Genomic DNA, 19,262 nt, shown 5'->3' with positions numbered 1-19,262 from the left:
GTTCTGTTTTAGGCTAGTTTGACATTAGTATTGGTTTTTTTTCAAAGAGAGAGGGGTAAATCCATTTGAATTCAATCACTTTTTGACAGTACCCCTTTTAAATTTGAACAAAACCTTTCATACATACAGTGCGTTCAGAAAGTGTTCATACCCCTTGACTTATTCTACATTTAGTTGTGTTACAGCCTGAATTCAACATGGATTAAATAGATCTCTCTCACCCATCTACTACACACAATACACCATAATGACAAAGTGAAAACATGTTGAAATTTTTACTAATTTATTGAAAATGAAATACAGACATCTCTTCTACAGACGTATCCACACTCCTGAGTCAATACATGTTAGAATCACCTTTAGCAGTGATTACAGCTGTGCCCCTTTCTGGGTAAGTCTCTAAGAGCTTAGCACACCTGGATTGTACAATATTTGCCTATTATTATTTTCAAAATTCAAGCTGTCAAATTGGTTGTTGATCATAGCTAGACAACCATTTTCTTTTTTTATTACACCCCTTTTTCTCCCCAATGTCGTGGTATCCAATTGTTAGTAGTTACTGTCTTGTCTCATCGCTATAACTGCCGTACTGGCTCGGGAGAGACGAAGGTCGAGAGCCATGCGTCCTCCGAAACACAACCCAACCAAGCCGCACTGCTTCTTAACACAGCGCGCATCCAACCCGGAAGCCAGCCGCACCAATGTGTCGGAGGAAACACCGTACACCTAGCGACCTGGTCAGCGTGCACTGCGCCCGGCCCGCCACAGGAGTCGCTAGTGCGCGATGAGACAAGGATATCCCTACCGGCCAAACCCTCCCTAACCCGGACGACGCTAGGCCAATTGTGCGTCGCCCCATGGACCTCCCGGTCGCAGCCGGCTGCGACAGAGCCTGGGCTTGAACCCAGCTAGCACTGCATCCTTAGACCACTGCGCCACCCGGGAGGCCCCAGACAACCATTTTCAAGTCTAGCCATAGATTTTAAGCGGGTTTAAGTCAAAACTGTAACTCGGCCACTCAGGAACATTCACGATCTTCTTGGTAAGCAACTCCAAATTAGATTTGGCCTTGTGTTTTAGGTTATTGTTCTGCTGAAAGGTGAATTCATCTTCCAGTGGCTGGTGGAAAGCAGACTGAACCAGATTTTCCTCTAGGATTTTGCCTGTGCTTAGCTCAATTCCGTTTCTGTTTTATACTGAAAAACTCCCCAGTTCTTAAAGATGACAAGCATACCCATAACATGATGCAGCCACCACCATGCTTGAAAAAAATGGAACGGTACTCAGTAATGTGTTGTATTGGATTTTCCCCAAACCTAACTTTGTATTCAGGACAAAAAGTAAATGACTTTGCCAATTTTTTGCAGTATTACTTTAGTCCCTTCTTGCAAACAGGATGCATGTTGTGGAATATTTTTATTCTGTTAGGATTCCTTCTTTTCACTGTCAATTAGGTTAGTGTTGTGGAGTAACTACAATGTTGTTGATACATCCTCAGTTTTCTCCTATCACAGCCATTAAACTCTGTAACCGTTTTAAAGTCACCATTGGCCTCTCCGGCAAATAAGTCAGTCTTTCTTCCTATCTTCATAGTGACTGGGTGTATTGATACACCATCCAAAGTGTAATTGGTAACTTCTCCATGCTCAAAGGGATATTCAATGTCTGCTTCTTTTTTAAATTTTTTTTATACCTATCTACAAATAGGTGATGATCTTTGCGAGGCATTGGAAAACCTCCATGGTCTTTGTGGTTGAATCTATGTTTGAAATTCACTATTCGACTAAGGGACCTTACAGATAATTGTATGTTTGGGGTAAAGAGACGAGGAAGTAATTCAAAAATAATTTAAAAACACTATTATTGCACAGAGTGAGTCCATGCAACTTATGTAACTTCTTAAGCAAATTTTTAATCCTGAACTTATTCAGGTTTGCCATAACAATGGGGTTGAACACTAGACTCAAGACATTTCAGCTTTCCATTTTTTATTAATTTGTAAAAAATTACTAAAAACACAATTCCACTTTGACATTATGGGGTTTTGTGTGCTGGCCAATGACCGCAAATCTCAATTGAATCCATTTTAAATTTGGGCTACAGCAACAAAATGTGGAAAAAGTCAAGGGGTGTGAATACTTTTTGAGGGCACTGTATTTTTCTGTTGTAGGAGTGCTCAGAAAGTACATTTTTTGACCCGAATGCCAAAACATTCAAGAGATAAAGGTGTTCAAAGTTGACCCATTTTGCATACCCCACCATACCATGAGACATCCATGTCTTCCTTACTGAAGAAAAAAAAAAGAACAATAAATATACATACACACTTGAAGTCGGAAGTTTACATACACTTAGGTTGGAGTCATTAATACTAGTTTTTCAACCACTCCACAAATGTCTTGTTAACAAACTATAGTTTTGGCAAGTCGATTAGGACATCTACTTTGTGCATAACAAGTAATTTTCCCAACAATTTTTTAGACAGATTTCACTTATAATTCACTGTATCACAATTCCAGTGGGTCAGAAGTTTACATACACTGAGTTGACTGTGCCTTTAAACAGCTAGGAAAATTCCAGAAAATGATGTCATGGCTTTAGAAGCTTCCGATAGGCTAATTGACATCATTTGAGTGAATTGGAGGTGTACCTGTGGATGTATTTCAAGGCCTACCTTCAAACTCAGTGCCTCTTTGCTTGACAATTTGCCCAGGTCCAAAAATTCACTTTCTGACAACTTCTTCCATGGGCAAACATATATGGAACGTTTTGTTTAAATCAAAAGGGATGGTGTCAAATAGTGATTGAATTCAAATGTATTTACCCAGAGATGTCCTCTTCCCTCCTGGTCCTCCTGATCTTGGTCTGGTCTGGTCCATACGCACTGGAAATGTACACAGTGGATCAGCACCATGGTCAAATGACAACCCACTGGCAGGCCTCTGTCCTGAGGCCTGGGTCTCCCTCTCCTTTAGTCCTCTACTGTACGTTCCCCTGCTTCTCGCTCTTCAACCAAAGTAAATGTGCTCCTTCCCCTCATCTTATCAGCTAAAATCTGCCATCATGGTCCTCGATCAAATAAACCAGTCTTCTGATCGACCCCTAGTCCTCTAACAACCCTAGTGTATTATTCCTGGTTGTGTCTGTAGCGTTTTCCTACATCTCCCTCTGTAAACTTTCGCAGGCTCAGTGTGACTAGTGGACTTTGTCCCCGTGGCCTGCCTGCTGTTGAGGGCAGAGAGGGGCTGGCTGGGGGGAAAGGGAGGTGACAGCAGTGCATTTACTGATAACCAGACAGCCAACCAGCCACAGCACACTGGGACGGGAACACTGCTTGCTTACGCAATCCCACCACCACCAATCATAAACAAATCCTAATAATTAACTGTGCCTGTTCTACTCCTTCAGAGTGGCTGGGCTCCACAGCTGGCCTCTACATGTGACCCTGCTGGGAGTCACACAATCAAAGTAGGGACAAATACACTGCCAACGCTGAGAAACAGAGTAGAGTGACAGTAGATACAACACGGGGCTGGAGCCAATCAGCTGGGCTGTAGAGCTTGATTGACAATTGACTTGACCAATTAGGGTAGCTAGGTTTGAGTGATGTTAAGACTGTCACATGCTTCCTAGTCAAAACAGCTCATGTAAACATTAACATTTTGTATAGTTTTGGTGTTCGGCAGGTTCTTTTTCCCAGCTGTTCGCGCACACATTTTTTCTTGAGGCAAGTCGAAGTTCAGTGGACGAAGTCTACGCCCCTTCATCAGTGAGTGGTCAACAGTACTACTCTTAAGCCCTATTCAGACAGGATGAGTTTTACTGGGGGTGGTCGGGTAATGTAATTATGTACACAAGCACAAAACACCATGTGTAATTTTAGCCCCATCTGAATCTGCCATGTCAGCAATTGTTACATGGCACGAGAGTAACAATTTCAACCAGAATAACATACTGGTAATACTAGTCGGTGCAAATCGACATCCATGTGTTTTGAGAGAATTGTCTGAGTTTGACAGGTGTTGCTTGCAGTTTCAGCAAGAAAACAATAACTTCAACAAAGTGCTGCGCATAAGCTATATATGAATGGCCTGCATGTATTCACTTTCACAATGAATACTTTGTTTATATGTTTTGTGTACGAATTGAATATTGCCAAATGCATCAGTCCTAAATATGATGCCTATTTAATGGAACCCTTGCTGTTAATAGATCACAGAGCAGCAGCATACAACTGACCTAAACGTAGGGTGCAGGCCAGGCAGCAGGCTGTTAGCCAGCCTGCCAGCTTAGTGGAGTCTGCCACTAGCAGACAGTGTAGTCAGCTCAGCTATCCCCATTGAGACCGTGTCTGTGCCTCGACCTAGGTTGGGCAAAACTAAACATGGCGGTGTTCGTCTTAGCAATCTCACTAGGATAAAGACCTCCTCCATTCCTGCCATTATTGAAAGAGATCGTGATACCTCACATCTCAAAATAGGGCTACTTAATGTTAGATTCCTCACTTCAAAGGCAGTTATAGGCAATGAACTAATCACTGATCATAATCTTGATGTGATTGGCCTGACTGAAACATGGCTTAAGCGTGATAAATTTACTGGTGTTAAATGAGGCCTCACCTCCTGGTTACACTAGTGACCATATCCCCCGTGCATCCCGCAAAGGCGGAGGTGTTAACATTTACGATAGCAAATTTCAATTTACAAAAAAAAAAAGGTGACGTTTCCGTCTTTTGAGCTTCTAGTCATGAAATCTATGCAGCCTACTCAATCACTTTTTATAGCTACTGTATACAGGCCTCCTGGGCCATATACAGCGTTCCTCACTGAGTTCCCTGAATTCCTATCCTATAGCAGATCAAATTCAAATTTTTGGTGATTTTAATATTCACATGGAAAAGTCCATCATCGACTCAGTGGATTTTGTCCAACATGTCTCTGGACCTACTCACTGTCACAGTCATACTCTGGACCTAGTTTTGTCCCATGGAATAAATGTTGTGGATCTTAATGTTTTTCCTCAATCCTGGACTATCGGACCACCATTTTATTACGTTTGCAATCGCAACAAATAATCTGCTCAGACCCCAAACAAGGAGCATCAAAAGTCGTGCTATAAATTCTCAGACAACACAAAGATTCCTTGATGCCCTTCCAGACTCCCTCTGCCTACCCAAGTACGTCAGAGGACAAAAATCAGTTAACCACCTAACTGAGGAACTCAATTTAACATTGCGCAATACCCTAGATGCAGTTGCACCTCTAAAAACAAAAAACATTTGTCATAAGAAACAAGCTCCCTGGTATACAGAAAATACCCGAGCTCTGAAGCAAGCTTCCAGAAAACTGGAACGGAAATGGCGCCACACCAAACTGGAAGTCTTCCGACTAGCTTGGAAAGACAGTACCGTGCAGTATCGAAGAGCCCTCACTGCTGCTCGATGATCCTATTTCTCCAACTTAATTGAGGAAAATAAGAACAATCCAGAATGTATTTTTGATACTGTCACAAAGCTAACTAAAAAGCAGCATTCCTCAAGTGAGGATGGCTTTCACTTCAGCAGTAATAAATTAATGAACTTCTTTGAGGAAAAGATCATGATCATTAGAAAGCAAATTACGGACTCCTCTTTAAATCTGCTTATTCCTCCAAAGCTCAGTTGTCCTGAGTCTGCACAACTCTGCCAGGACCTAGGATCAAGAGACACTCAAGTGTTTTAGTACTATATCTCTTGACACAATGATGTAAATAATCATGGCCTCTAAACCTTCAAGCTGCATACTGGACCCTATTCCAACTAAACTACCGAAAGAGCTGATTCCTGTGCTTGGCCCTCCTATGTTGAACATAATAAACGGCTCTCTATCCACCGGATGTGTACCAAACTCACTAAAAGTGGCAGTAATAAAGCCTCTCTTGAAGAAGCCAAACCTTGACCCAGAAAATATCAAAAACTAAAAATCGGCCTATATCGAATCTTCCATTCCTCTCAATTAAAAAGAAAAAAGCTGTTGCACGGCAACTCACTGCCTTCCTGAAGACAAACAATGTATACGAAATGCTTCAGTCTGGTTTTAGACCCCATCATAGCACTGAGACTGCACTTGTGAAGGTGGTCAATTACCTTTTAATGGCGTCAGACCGAGGCTCTGCATCTGTCCTTGTGCTCCTAGACCTTAGTGCTGCTTTTGATACCATCGATCACCACATTCTTTTGGAGAGATTGGAAACCCAAATTGGTCTACACGCACAAGTTCTGGCCTGGTTTAGATCTTATCTGTCGGAAAGATATCAGTTTGTCTCTGTGAATGGTTTGTCCTCTGACAAATCAACTGTAAATGTCGGTGTTCCTCAAGGTTCCGTTTTAGGACCACTATTGTTTTCACTATATATTTTACCTCTTGGGGATGTTATTTCGAAAACATGTTAACTTTCACTGCTATGCGGATGACACACAGCTGTACATTTCAATGAAACATGGTGAAGCCCCAAAATTGCCCTCCCTGGAAGCCTGTGTTTCAAACATAAGGAAGTGGATGGCTGCAAACTTTCTACTTTTAAACTCGGACAAAACAGAGATGCTTGTTCTAGGTCCCAAGAAACAAAGAGATCTTCTGTTGAATCTGACAATTAATCTTGATGGTTGTAAAGTCGTCTCAAATAAAACTGTGAAGGAACTCGGCGTTACTCTGGACCCTGATCTCTCTTTTGACGAACATATCAAGACTGTTTCAAGGACAGCTTTTTTCCATCTACGTAACATTGCAAAAATCAGAAACTCTGTCCAAAAATGATGCAGAAAAATTAATCCATTCTTTTGTTACTTCTAGGTTAGACTACTGCAATGCTCGACTTTCCGGCTACCCGGATTAAGCATTACATGGGCTTGCTCCTACCTAGCTTTCCGATTTGGTCTTGCAGTACATACCTACACGTACGCTACGGTCACAAGACGCAGGCCTCCTAATTGTCCCTAGAATTTCTAAGCAAACAGCTGGAGGCAGGGCTTTCTCTTATAGAGCTCCATTTTTATGGAATGGTCTGCCTACCCATGTGAGAGACGCAGACTCGGTCTCAACCTTTAAGTGTTTACTGAAGACTCATCTCTTCAGTGGGTCATATGATTGAGTGTAGTCTGGCCCAGGACTGTGAAGGTGAACGGAAAGGCTCTGGAGCAACGAACCACCCTTGCTGTCTCTGCCTGGCCGGTTCCCCTCTCTCCACTGGGATTCTCTGCCTCTAACCCTATTACAGGGGCTGAGTCACTGGCTTACTGGTGCTCTATCATGTCGTCCCTAGGAGGGGTGCGTCACGAGTGGGCTGAGTCACTGACGTGATCTTACTGTCTGGGTTGGCGCACCCCCTTGGGTTGTGCCGTGGCGGAGATCTTTGTGGGCTATACTCGGCCTTGTCTCAGGATGGTAAGTTGGTGGTTGAAGATATCCCTCTAGTGGTGTGGAGGCGTGCTTTGGCAAAGTGGGTGGGGTTATATCCTTCCTGTCCGGGGGTATCATCGCATGGGGCCACAGTGCCTCCTGACCCCTCCTGTCTCAGCCTCCAGTATTTATGCTGCAGTAGTATATGTGTCGGGGGGCTAGGGTCAGTTTGTTATATCCTGAGTACTTCTCCTGTCTTATCCGGTGTCCTGTGTGAATTTAAGTATGCTCTCTCTAATTCTCTTTTTCTCTCTCAGAGGACCTGAGCCCTAGGGCCATGCCTCAGGACTACCTGGCATGATGACTCCTTGCTGTCCCCAGTCCACCTGGCCGTGCTGCTGCTCCAGTTTCAACTGTTCTGCCTGCGGCTATGGAACCCTGACCTGTTCACCGGACGTGCTACCTGTCCCAGACCTGCTGTTTTCAACTCTCTAGAGACAGCAGGAGCGGTAGAGATACTCTTAATGATCGGCTATGAAAAGCCAACTGACATTTACTCCTGAGGTGCTGACTTGATGCACCCTCGACAACTACTGTGATTATTATTATTTGACCATGCTGGTCATTTATGAACATTTGAACATCTTGGCCATGTTCTGTTATAATCTCCACCCGGCACAGCCAGAAGAGGACTGGCCACCCCTCATAGCCTGGTTCCTCTCTAGGTTTCTTCCTAGGTTTTAGCTTTTCTAGGGAGTTTTTCCTAGCCACCGTGCTTCTTCACCTGCATTGCTTGCTGTTTGGGGTTTTAGGCTGGGTTTCTGTACAGCACTTTGAGATATCAGCTGATGTAAGAAGGGCTATATAAATACATTTGATTAGATTTTTTGAAGGCTGGGGGGCATTCAGGACATACTGTTTAGCTCCCATCTGAAGGCTGGGGGGCATTCAGGACATACTGTTTAGCTCCCATCTGAAGGCTGGGGGGCATTCAGGATGTACTGTTTAGCTCCCATCTGAAGGCTGGGGGGCATTCAGGACGTACTGTTTAGCTCCCATCTGAAAGCTGGGGGGCATTCAGGACATACTGTTTAGCTCCCATCTGAAGGCTGGGGGGCATTCAGGAAGTACTGTTTAGCTCCCATCTGAAGGCTGCGGGGCATTCAGGATGTACTGTTTAGCTCCCATCTGAAGGCTGGGGGGCATTCAGGACGTACTGTTTAGCTCCCATCTGAAGGCTGGGGGGCATTCAGGACATACTGTTTAGCTCCCATCTGAAGGCTGGGGGGCATTCAGGACGTACTGTTTAGCTCCCATCTGAAAGCTGGGGGGCATTCAGGACATACTGTTTAGCTCCCATCTGAAGGCTGGGGGGCATTCAGGATGTACTGTTTAGCTCCCATCTGAAGGCTGCGGGGCATTCAGGATGTACTGTTTAGCTCCCATCTGAAGGCTGGGGGGCATTCAGGACGTACTGTTTAGCTCCCATCTGAAGACTGGGGGGCATTCAGGACGTACTGTTTAGCTCCCATCTGAAGGCTGGGGGGCATTCAGGACGTACTGTTTAGCTCCCATCTGAAGGCTGGGGGGCATTCAGGACGTACTGTTTAGCTCCCATCTGAAGACTGGGGGGCATTCAGGACGTACTGTTTAGCTCCCATCTGAAGGCTGGGGGGCATTCAGGACGTACTGTTTAGCTCCCATCTGAAGGCTGGGGGGCATTCAGGACGTACTGTTTAGCTCCCATCTGAAGGCTGGGGGGCATTCAGGATGTACTGTTTAGCTCCCATCTGAAGGCTGGGGGGCATTCAGGATGTACTGTTTAGCTCCCATCTGAAGGCTGGGGGGCATTCAGGATGTACTGTTTAGCTCCCATCTGAAGGCTGGGGGGCATTCAGGACGTACTGTTTAGCTCCCATCTGAAGGCTGGGGGGCATTCAGGATGTACTGTTTAGCTCCCATCTGAAGGCTGGGGGGCATTCAGGACGTACTGTTTAGCTCCCATCTGAAGGCTGGGGGGCATTCAGGACGTACTGTTTAGCTCCCATCTGAAGGCTGGGGGGCATTCAGGATGTACTGTTTAGCTCCCATCTGAAGGCTGGGGGGCATTCAGGATGTACTGTTTAGCTCCCATCTGAAGGCTGGGGGGCATTCAGGACGTACTGTTTAGCTCCCATCTGAAGGCTGGGGGGCATTCAGGATGTACTGTTTAGCTCCCATCTGAAGGCTGGGGGGCATTCAGGACGTACTGTTTAGCTCCCATCTGAAGGCTGGGGGGCATTCAGGACGTACTGCGGGTTGCCAACATATCCTAATGACTATGATCACACTTCCTCAATTCAAATATTATGGTGACACTATACCAAAAAATGGTTTGGTACGGTTTAGAAACTTGGGAACCAAGTTCGCGTTATCAGTAGGGCTAGGCGGGATACCGGATTTGACTATATACTGGTATTGATGCCGAGACTGGTTTGGGTTTTTACTTTACCTTCCCTAACGGTATTTGAAGGTTTAGTTTGTTAAATATGATATGTGTGGCACGTCCATTTTTAACACCGCTACTTGAGTAATACCTCTCCGCTCTCTCTCCATGCAGTGTTCCTCACAGACCTAGCCCCGCTCTCTGTCACTCAAGGTTCACATTTTTGTTGCTTGACCACAAGCCATTTGCTTTCAGTCTGCAAGGTCAATGAAGCACATGTAACAATGTTGACGACAACGACGGTGTTTCCACTTTGCTTCTTAATATAAATCCACAAGCCTTCTATGATCAAATCACTGTTCCCTTTGAACCCGCTGATCAACAGCAATATGTAGAGGATGGGGTCACCACCAGCATATCACTTTCACCTGATAACACCTTTCAGATCAGTAGACACGCCATTCCAAAGCACTACAGGACAGAGCCAGTGTAGCATTTTGGACTATCAAAGTATTCTCTTACCTGCTTTGGTTCCGTCTTTCCCTCTGCGTTGACGTCTGGCTGGTGTTTGCTGTGACTCCCACAGGGCTCCCCCTGGGGGTGTGGAGCGGAATCACACCGTGCTCTCCACCCGTCTCCCTGTCTCTCCTGAGGCCTGTCCCCCTCACACAGGCTGCTCCTCTGAGCACGAGCACTCAGGGAAAATGAGGTTGTAGTGAAAGGCTGGTTAATGCTGGGGAAAGCGAAGACATGGTCTGGTCCCTCCTGGGGTTCTATGGGGAACAAGGCTGGGTGGTACTTAGACTGGGGCTGGGGGTGGATGGTAGGCGTGTGTTCCAGTCGTACTGAAGTGCTGTTCCTCTTCCTCTCCGCTGCAGCTCTCGTTCTGGCAGGCGAGGGCCGGCGTTGGCGGTCGCTGGCGGGCAGGCAGGGCGTGCGGCGCGAGTAGTCGTCATGGAGACGGCTGAGGGGTGACAAGGGGGTCACGGGGGAGCCTGGGGAGGTGACAGGAGACGGGTTAGGCCTGCGTCTCACGGTCAGGTCAGTCATACTGCCCACTAGCTTCAACATGTGGCCCTTGGCCCCCACTGGACTCCTAAAGCGAACAGGGCTCTGGCTGCGGTCCCTAAGGTCACCGGATGAGGCACTGGCTGTTCTCTGGATGCTGGGGTCCCCATTGGCACCTGGGGAGTCTGTTTGAGGAGAGGGACAGGGGACTTTGTGTCTGAAAGGGCCCTTGAAGAGGTGTAGGTTGTCTGCACTCTTGCTCAGTCTGCTTAGCGCGTTCACGTTTTCATTCACACTCTCCTCCAAATGGAGGTTCACCTCTGACACTGAACCGGAGCCTGAACTTGGCCTCTGATTGGTTGAAACCCCCAGTCCTGGACCCTCCCCTCGTTTCCCATCCCCAGTGTCCAGCAGTGTGATGCGCCCCGCCCCGTACGCTCTCCGGATACTCCTGGAGAACCATGTGTTTCTCTGTAGTCCATCTTCCTCATCTACTACCTCCTCATCTTCATTGTCAGAACCATAAGGGCTCAACCCAGCCATCTGTTGGCCAATAGACACCCCATTGGAGACTCTATAGCCCTCCCCACATCTAAGTCTTGGGCTCTGATTGGTTGTGACCATTCCATTATCTCCACCCTGGATGGCTGCTGAGGTGTACTCGTCATCCTGATTGGCTGTCCCTCGGTTCTGGATGCCCTGGAGCACTGAGGAGCGTAGCTTCTTAAAGGAGCCCATGACGGTCAGCCCTGACAGGCCTGGCCAGACCTGCGGGACCCCGGCACTGGATGGAGGGCCCTGGAAGGAGAGGGGCCTGGTAGAGCCCTGACTGTCTCCAGGAACAGTGCACTTCTTCTGGGTAGAGAAGAGCCTCATGATCCTGGAGGGGTGGCCTATCACAGGGCTGGACCAGTTGGCTGTGTTGAACCCGTTCAGTCTACTCTCTTCACTGTTAAAGTCACAGGTCATGGGCTGTACCTGAGCATCACACCCAGACAGCAGAGACTGGGGCACTGCCATCGAAACATGAGCCTTCAAGGGGTAAAGGTCGCTGAGGGGTCGGGCTGGAGGTCGAAGGTCAGGGTCAGATGTGGAGCCACGGCGGTAGGAGAGAGAGTCCTCGCTGGTGGACGGGGTTCCATCGCTCTGCCATGCCTAAAGAAACAATAGACATGTTATATCATTGTTTTATCACTCTTATTATGTACAGTGTCTTCCTTGAAGACACTTCGATTTCAATGTTTTATTATCCCTTATTACAATTCTAAACACAGGGAACTTAGAGGAAATTGCTGCAAGTGAAAATAAGAGCAGGTTATTGAGCCTATCCCTAGAACCCCCTAGTACCAGTAGCCTTTACCTAGAATTAACACTAGGCCTTTTATATTCACCTCATTTAGCAGCCACTTACAGGAGCAATTAGGGTTAAGAGTGCGTTGCTCAAGGACACAGACAGAATTCCCCCCCAAAACTAGTCAGCTTGAGGATTCAAACCAGAGACCTTTCGGTTACTGGCCCAGTGCTCTTAACCGCTAGCCTACCTGCCGTCTCCTTACACACAGCCCTCAATGTGGAACAAGACAGCAGGTGTACACCGTCAACTCTAAAGACCTTTCATAAAGTATTTCACACCAGAGGCAAGCTCCAGAGGCACATAAAAACACACTGCGAATTCAGAATGTCATTCAGAGAAAGAGAAAATACACATTATTCAAGTAACAGATGTAAAGAAGGCCTAATTATCTGTTCCTACAAATGAAGAATGAGTGCCACTGTCAGTATAATGTTTAGCCAATAATACTATGCATTTATGAGTGTGCGAACGGCATGTCGCTGTGACGAGTGAATTGAATCTCTTACAGTAACCTAAACCTTCGTGTGCATGTGAGTGCAAGAAAAAGAGAGGGCATAAGATTCCTCTGCTTTGTCTCTACAGCATGTGTTTCTCAGCTTTGAGTGAGAGAGAATGAGAGAAAAATAGCACGTGTCTCTCACTGTGTGATGCCATGTGAATTTCTCCTTGGCAATGTATATTTTCTATGGGCAAGGAGCAGTCGGCCCCAGTGTAAGGATGTGTGTGTGTGTGTGCACGCGAGCGCAGCGGTTAATGCAGGCCAGTCTTCGATGAAAGGCTTTGTGAGCATGACTAAGCAATGAGAATCACTAATCCATTGTGATTAATGCCACAAATTGCCCATTTTCTCCAGATTTGGCCCATGGAGAGGGGGAAAGTTGGTGTGATCCCTGCCTGTACTTCCATCCTGGGATCTGTGCAGTTTAATGCGCTCTACATCCGTTTCCCTCACTCTACCTACCTCCCTCCCTCCCCGTCCACTTCTCTCCACTTCTCTCCCCCTACACGTCTCTCTCCCCTTCGCTCCCCTTCTCTCTCCCCCTTCTCTCTCCCCTTCTCTCTCCCCCTACACGTCTCGCTCCCCTTCTCGTCTCTCCCCTTCTCTACACGCCTCTCTCCCCCTCTCTCTCCACGTCTCTACCCTCTCTCCACTTGACTCCTCTCACCCTCCATACTCCTCTCACCCTCCATACTCCTCTCACCCTCCATACTCCTCTCACCCTCCACACTCCTCTCACCCTCCACACTCCTCCTTTCCATTTCGCCCTCTCCCTCCCCTCTCCATTTCGCCCTCTCCCTCCCCTCTCCATTTCACAGCAACTCAATTGATCTCACAGTAGCTCTGAACCTTTAATCAAATACAGACTTAATGGCTAAATTTCAGGACATTTAAACTGGGCATTTCAGGACATTTAAACTGGGCATTTCAGGACATTTATACTGGGCATTTCAGGACATTTATACTGGGCATTTCAGGACATTTAAACTGGGCATTTCAGGACATTTAAACTGGGCATTTCAGGACATTTAAACTGGGCATTTCAGGACCCAATGTGATTGATTTGCCTGCCTTTGTCTGGCACAGACTTGCACTGAGCTGTTCCTCTCTGTAGCACAGGGATGGGCAACTGGTGGCCCGCAGCCCTCCTTTTGTAGGCCCGCGGACCAATTTCCAAAAACAGGAACAATTATTATCATTATAAAAAATAAAAGAAGAATTCAGTTGGGGTCTCAACTTACTGTAGTTAGAATAGTAGAATACACAAGGTGCAGTTTCAAAATTTGGTTGTGCATCAGCAGTTTCTCTCTTGTTATGTCAGCAAAAAATGTTTAGATTGGTAAATTAGTCTAGCCAGCTATCTGAAATTGCAGTAAACATGGTCGAATGAACAACCGGGGGGACCCCGTTGATTTTGTTAGTCTCTCTCACTCAGATATCATATTTAAAACATCTCTCCACCCCATGGCAAAATGAGTAGAATTACATGAAATTAGTTATAAAATTGTAAAATCTCTACACCCCATTGCCAAATGGGTAGAATCTTTTCTCTCTCCGCTGTCCCAACAAAATGTTGCTTAGGGCCCCCAAAAGGCTAGGGCCTGACTGCATGTGTGGGTATGGATGTGGGTTTGGATGTGGGCAAACAGACCCACAAGCCACCTCATCAGTTCAGATTTTTTTGTGTGGGCCCCATCCCCATCAAAGTTGCTCACCCTGCTCTAGCACCTGAGAGTGGGAGGTAGACTACATGATGTTAGCATACTCTTTTACCAAACTGATTCTCAACGCTACCTTTGCTGACAATTCACCCACGTCTCTCCATCACTCTCTCTCACCACTATTGTAAACAGAAGAAAACCCCTGCTATAAACTAACTCCCACCGTTACATACCATTCTTCTAGGCTCTCCAGTAAAACTAGGGCTGGAAGGTGTACCGTATTTGACTATATACTGGAATTGATGCACGGACTGGTTTGGATTTTTACTCTACCTTCTATAACAGTATTTCAATGTTTGGTTTGTTAAATGTGATACGCAACTCCGGCATGTATAATGTCCGTTTTTATAGTTTACTCCATTTGCTGCTGCATGCCGCTAACTGCAGCTGTTCCACCACGGAGTCACCAGCACTTTCCTGCCGTTCACTCTGCTTTCCACAAGCAGTCTATAATTACAATTGTTTGTGTATCTTACGGTCTGAAAACTACTGTTTGCTAGTTTGTCTTTTCTTAGCAATGTCTTGTTAATGTCTCGTTCATCCACCTCTGGCCTGCTCGCCTCCCTACCTCTGAGGAAGTACAGTTCCCGCTCAGCCCAGTCAAAACTGTTCGCTGCTCTGGCACCCCAATGGTGGAACAAACTCCCTCACGACGCCAGGTCAGCGGAGTCAATCACCACCTTCCGGAGACACCTGAAACCCCACCTCTTTAAGGAATACCTAGGATAGGATAAAGTAATCCTTCTAACCCCCCCCCCCCTTAAAAGAGTTAGATGCACTATTGTAAAGTGGTTGTTCCACTGGATATCATAAGGTGAATGCACCAATTTGTAAGTCGCTCTGGATAAGAGCGTCTGCTAAATGACTTAAATGTAAATGTATGTAAATGTTAAAATAATTTGTGTTAGCCGCTAATGCTAATCGCCAGTTAGTACATTCAGCATGTTGGCTTAGCTAGTTACAGCAAATGTAACTAGCTAAGCTAATACAGACTGGTACCATTGCTGGTGTAAACCTAGATAAGAAAGCATTGCACAAACATGCTTATCACAGAGGAATATGCGATGCATGAATATGTTGGCTAAAACATGTAATGTAACCTCTAATTAGGAAACACTGACCAACATTTTGGTTCCCACCCTGTCAATAATTCCTCCCTGGTTCATTAATTCGTTGTCATGTCAAACAATGTATTCTAGGTGCTACCCACTATATTCAAACTATAGAATAATCACTATATTTCCATGATTCCAACAATTCACCAATTAACTAGGCCTAGATGTTTTTGCCCATATCATGCTGTGTGAAACAGTGTGGGAAATGATAGTAAAAGTGAAGGAAATGCAGAAATGTATAAATGCTGAAAATGATTTTTGTTTGGAGTTGGATTGAACAGTATAAATGGAGAAAGCCCCATTGAAATCCCTTATAATGTATGTGTTATCACACTAGGGTCATGAACTAATGAGAAAGCAGATTTAGAACATGGATTATTCAAAAACATGAAATAACGCCCAAAATATTTGACAAATATCGTGACCTGATATTTTGTCCATATCGGCAGCCCTAAGACAGACAAGGCTGGGGAATGAAAGAGACTACTCTAGCACTGAAAGGGCACGCCAAGGCAGTCCTTTATCAATGCATTACCTCATACTCACCTTATCTTCCCACTCTACCACCCGCTCCACTACCTTGCACAATGCACACTACCCCTATGGCTTCTCTCTCAGCCTGGTGCCAACATCCACAGCCCAGTTGGGACCTGCTTTATTTGGCACGATACATCATAGGGTTCTGTTTCAAAAGGAGTTGGAGTTACTGCCAGTACTTAAAATCTAGAGATCAGCCAACTTATTGTGTGTAGTTTTACCCTGGCCGGCACAATAAGCTGCGTAGGACAGTGGAACCTTCTACCGTACTAGCTGCTACTATACCCTCTTAGTACAACCAGTACATACAGTTGAAGTCGGAAGTTTACATACACCTTAGCTAAATACAGTTTCACAATTCCTGACATTTAATCCTAGTAAAAATTCCCTGTCTTAGGTCAGTTAGGATCACCACTTTATTTGAATGTAAAATGTCAGAATAATAGTAGAGAGAATGATATATTTCAGCTTTTATTTCATTCATCACATTCCCAGTGGGTCAGAAGTTTACATACACTCAATTAGTATTTGGTAGCATTGCCTTTAAACTGTTTAACATGGGTCAAATGCTTCAGGTAGCCTTCCACACAAGCTTCCCACAATAAGTTGGGTGAATGAGAGAGCTGGTGTAACTGAGTCAGGTTGTAGGCCTCCTTGCTCGCACATGCTTTTTCAGTTCTGACCACAAATTTCAATGGGATTGAGGTCAGGGCTTTGTGATGACCACTCCAATACCTTGACTTTGTTGTCCTTAACTTCTCTAGGCTAGGTGGGACGTTAGCATCCCAACTGGCTAACATCCGGTGAAATAGCAGAGCGCAAGATTCTAAATACACCATTCGTGGTATTAAACGTTCTTGTAAATACATGTATCTAACATCATTTAAAAGCTTAACTTCTTCTTAATCCAACCGCTGTGTCAGATTTCAAAAATACGTTTTGGCGAAAGCATATCTTACGATAATCTGATGACAGCGCACCGCACACACAAGTATAACTAGCATTTTCCAACCAAGCAGTAGCTGCACAAAAGTCAGAAATAGCAATAAAATAATCAATTACCTTTGAAGATCTTCTTCTTTTGGCAATACAAAAGGTCCAATCTTCACAATAAATGCTCGTTTTGTTCGATTAAATCCATTTTTATAGCATAACACAATTTTTAAAAGGCTTGTGTCATGAGTTCCGTCTCCAACTTTCGACGAAACATTCGATGTAATTACTCACACTAAATGTACGTTTATCTAGTCATGGTTGGTTTCATTGCAATCCTGTTTGTTAGTAACACAACCATACCTGATGGTTATTTTTACGGCACGTATTGACCGAAAGGAACTGATTTGAACACACCAAACAATGACCTCATTGTGCGCCAATGATATGACAAGTGCTTCTTTGATTGACTGTATTTCGGCCCAATGACCACTGATCGTCTTGAAATCTAGCTTGGTAGATAGCCAATGAGCTGAGGTAAACGGCAATATCTCATGGTTATATCCGGGAAGACAAGCTCTTGAACGAAAGTCGAGCGTTACACAGCCATTCACCATTGAAATTTCTACCTGAAGGAGCCACTTTGTTTGCGCGTAGCAGTATTGAGTCGAGATCATTTTCCGCTATTTTATTGAAAGAATTATGGCTATTAAAACTGGAATATCAAAGGCAAAGTCCAGCTATACAGATCTACATGATATTATTGACGAAATTAATAGAGAAAGTGACACAGATTTACAAGAAGATGTGTCAGATTGTGAGACAAGTTCGGACTCCCAATTTGAAGAAATGTTTTTGTATCAAATATTATTCGAGTTGTTTGAGATATTTTTTACATGTATTTATTCTAAACATGGAATAGAACAACAGATCACCAAAATGATTGAGGTTCCCTACTCTATATATAATCTGTGTGTCTGTCTTTATTTCACAGTCCCTACGATTCTGATTGGGTGCCCCCACTGCCAAGGTGCCCATCCCCCACATGAGCTCGTTCATCTAGCCGGACCCCTGCTGTCTCCGGCTCCACACCTACCCCCGCCAGGTGTGAAGTCTGTGACAAAGAAGCAGAGGTGGGGAAGAGATAAACCTGCAATCAGAGAGGAGGGTCGTTGGCACTCTGTGCTAGAGGAGGATGTGGCGCCTCCACCTCCAATATTCAGACCAAAAAGGCCATCAGGACATCAGCTAGACATGACCTCCAAGTACAGCCCCATGCAACTTTTTCAGCTGTTTTTCACCTCATCTGTTGTTGATTCCCTGGCGTTGAACACTAATAAGTATGGTGCTAAGAAGCAGGCAGGCAAGAAAGAGGGATGGAAGCCCATTTCCATGTCAGATCTTTTTTGTTACCTGTCAATGGTCATTTACATGGGTATTGTGAAGCTGAAAACCCTGAAAGACTACTGGAAAACTGCTCCCCTCTATCAACTGCCTTTCCCCTCCACTGTCATGTCATGCAAAAGGTTTCTGACAATCTCACGGGCGCTTCATATCAGTGACCCAGAAGTTGATGAGAACAACGAGAAGACGAGAGGCACAGCAAGGTTTAATAAGCTCTGCAAAATAAAACCTCTCTACCCCAGCATCGTTGAGGCCTGCAAGACCTATTTTCAGCCTGCCCAGAACCTTTCCATCGATGAGAGGATGGTAGCCTCAAAGGCCAGAATTGGCCTAAAACAATACATGCATAACAAACCAACTAAGTGGGGTTACAAGCTGTTTGTTTTGGCTGATTCTGTGTGTGCATACACGTGCAATTTGTTTGTCTATGAGGGGAAGAGCAGTTTAGCGACCGGTAAGGGACTCAGTTATGATTCCGTTATGCAGTTAATAGATTTTCAGCTGCTAGGGAAGGGCTACAAACTTTTTGTGGACAACTTCTACACAAGCCCTACCCTGTTTGCAGACCTGAGGAAGCTGGAGGTGTGGGCTTGTGGCACCATTCGGACCAACAGAGTGGGCTTTCCGAAGACAAAGGTGAACGGCATGCCTAAGCGGGCTGAGCGGGGGACCATGAGATGGATTCGCCAAGATGGCCTGCTGTTTGTGAAGTGGATGGATACCAGAGAGGTGGTCATGTGCTCCACTATCCACAAGTCCTTCAGTGGAGATCACGTCGTCAGGCGTGTGAAGGGCGTTACTGGGGCAACGACCACCAAAAATGTCCCCATTCCTTCAGCTATCAAGGACTACAACAAGGGCATGGGAGGTGTGGACCTGTCAGATGCACT

The 19,262-nt window shown here is 45.4% G+C and overlaps 1 protein-coding gene across 6 annotated transcripts in view; it reads right to left on the bottom strand.

Moving 5' to 3' along the window:
- The window catches only part of spata13 (spermatogenesis associated 13), a 43,257-nt gene that overhangs the window by 13,867 nt on the left and 10,128 nt on the right, over positions 1 to 19,262 (bottom strand). For 3 of the 6 annotated variants that reach the window (XM_071414531.1, XM_071414528.1, XM_071414529.1), the window contains exons 2-3: positions 10,324 to 11,964; positions 2,825 to 2,884 (exon numbers count right to left, since the gene is read on the bottom strand). In XM_071414531.1, the coding sequence (XP_071270632.1) occupies positions 2,825 to 2,884; positions 10,324 to 11,964 (1,701 nt within the window). Of the gene's footprint in view, positions 1 to 2,254; positions 2,289 to 2,824; positions 2,885 to 10,323; positions 11,965 to 19,262 lie in introns of those variants that run through there. The other 3 variants (XM_071414530.1, XM_071414532.1, XM_071414533.1) reach the window with 2 other exon arrangements.

The sequence above is a fragment of the Salvelinus alpinus genome, chromosome 8, assembly GCF_045679555.1.
Source record: "Salvelinus alpinus chromosome 8, SLU_Salpinus.1, whole genome shotgun sequence".
In the NCBI taxonomy this organism is placed as follows: domain Eukaryota; kingdom Metazoa; phylum Chordata; class Actinopteri; order Salmoniformes; family Salmonidae; genus Salvelinus; species Salvelinus alpinus.
This window is presented reverse-complemented; position numbering and strand designations above follow the sequence as displayed.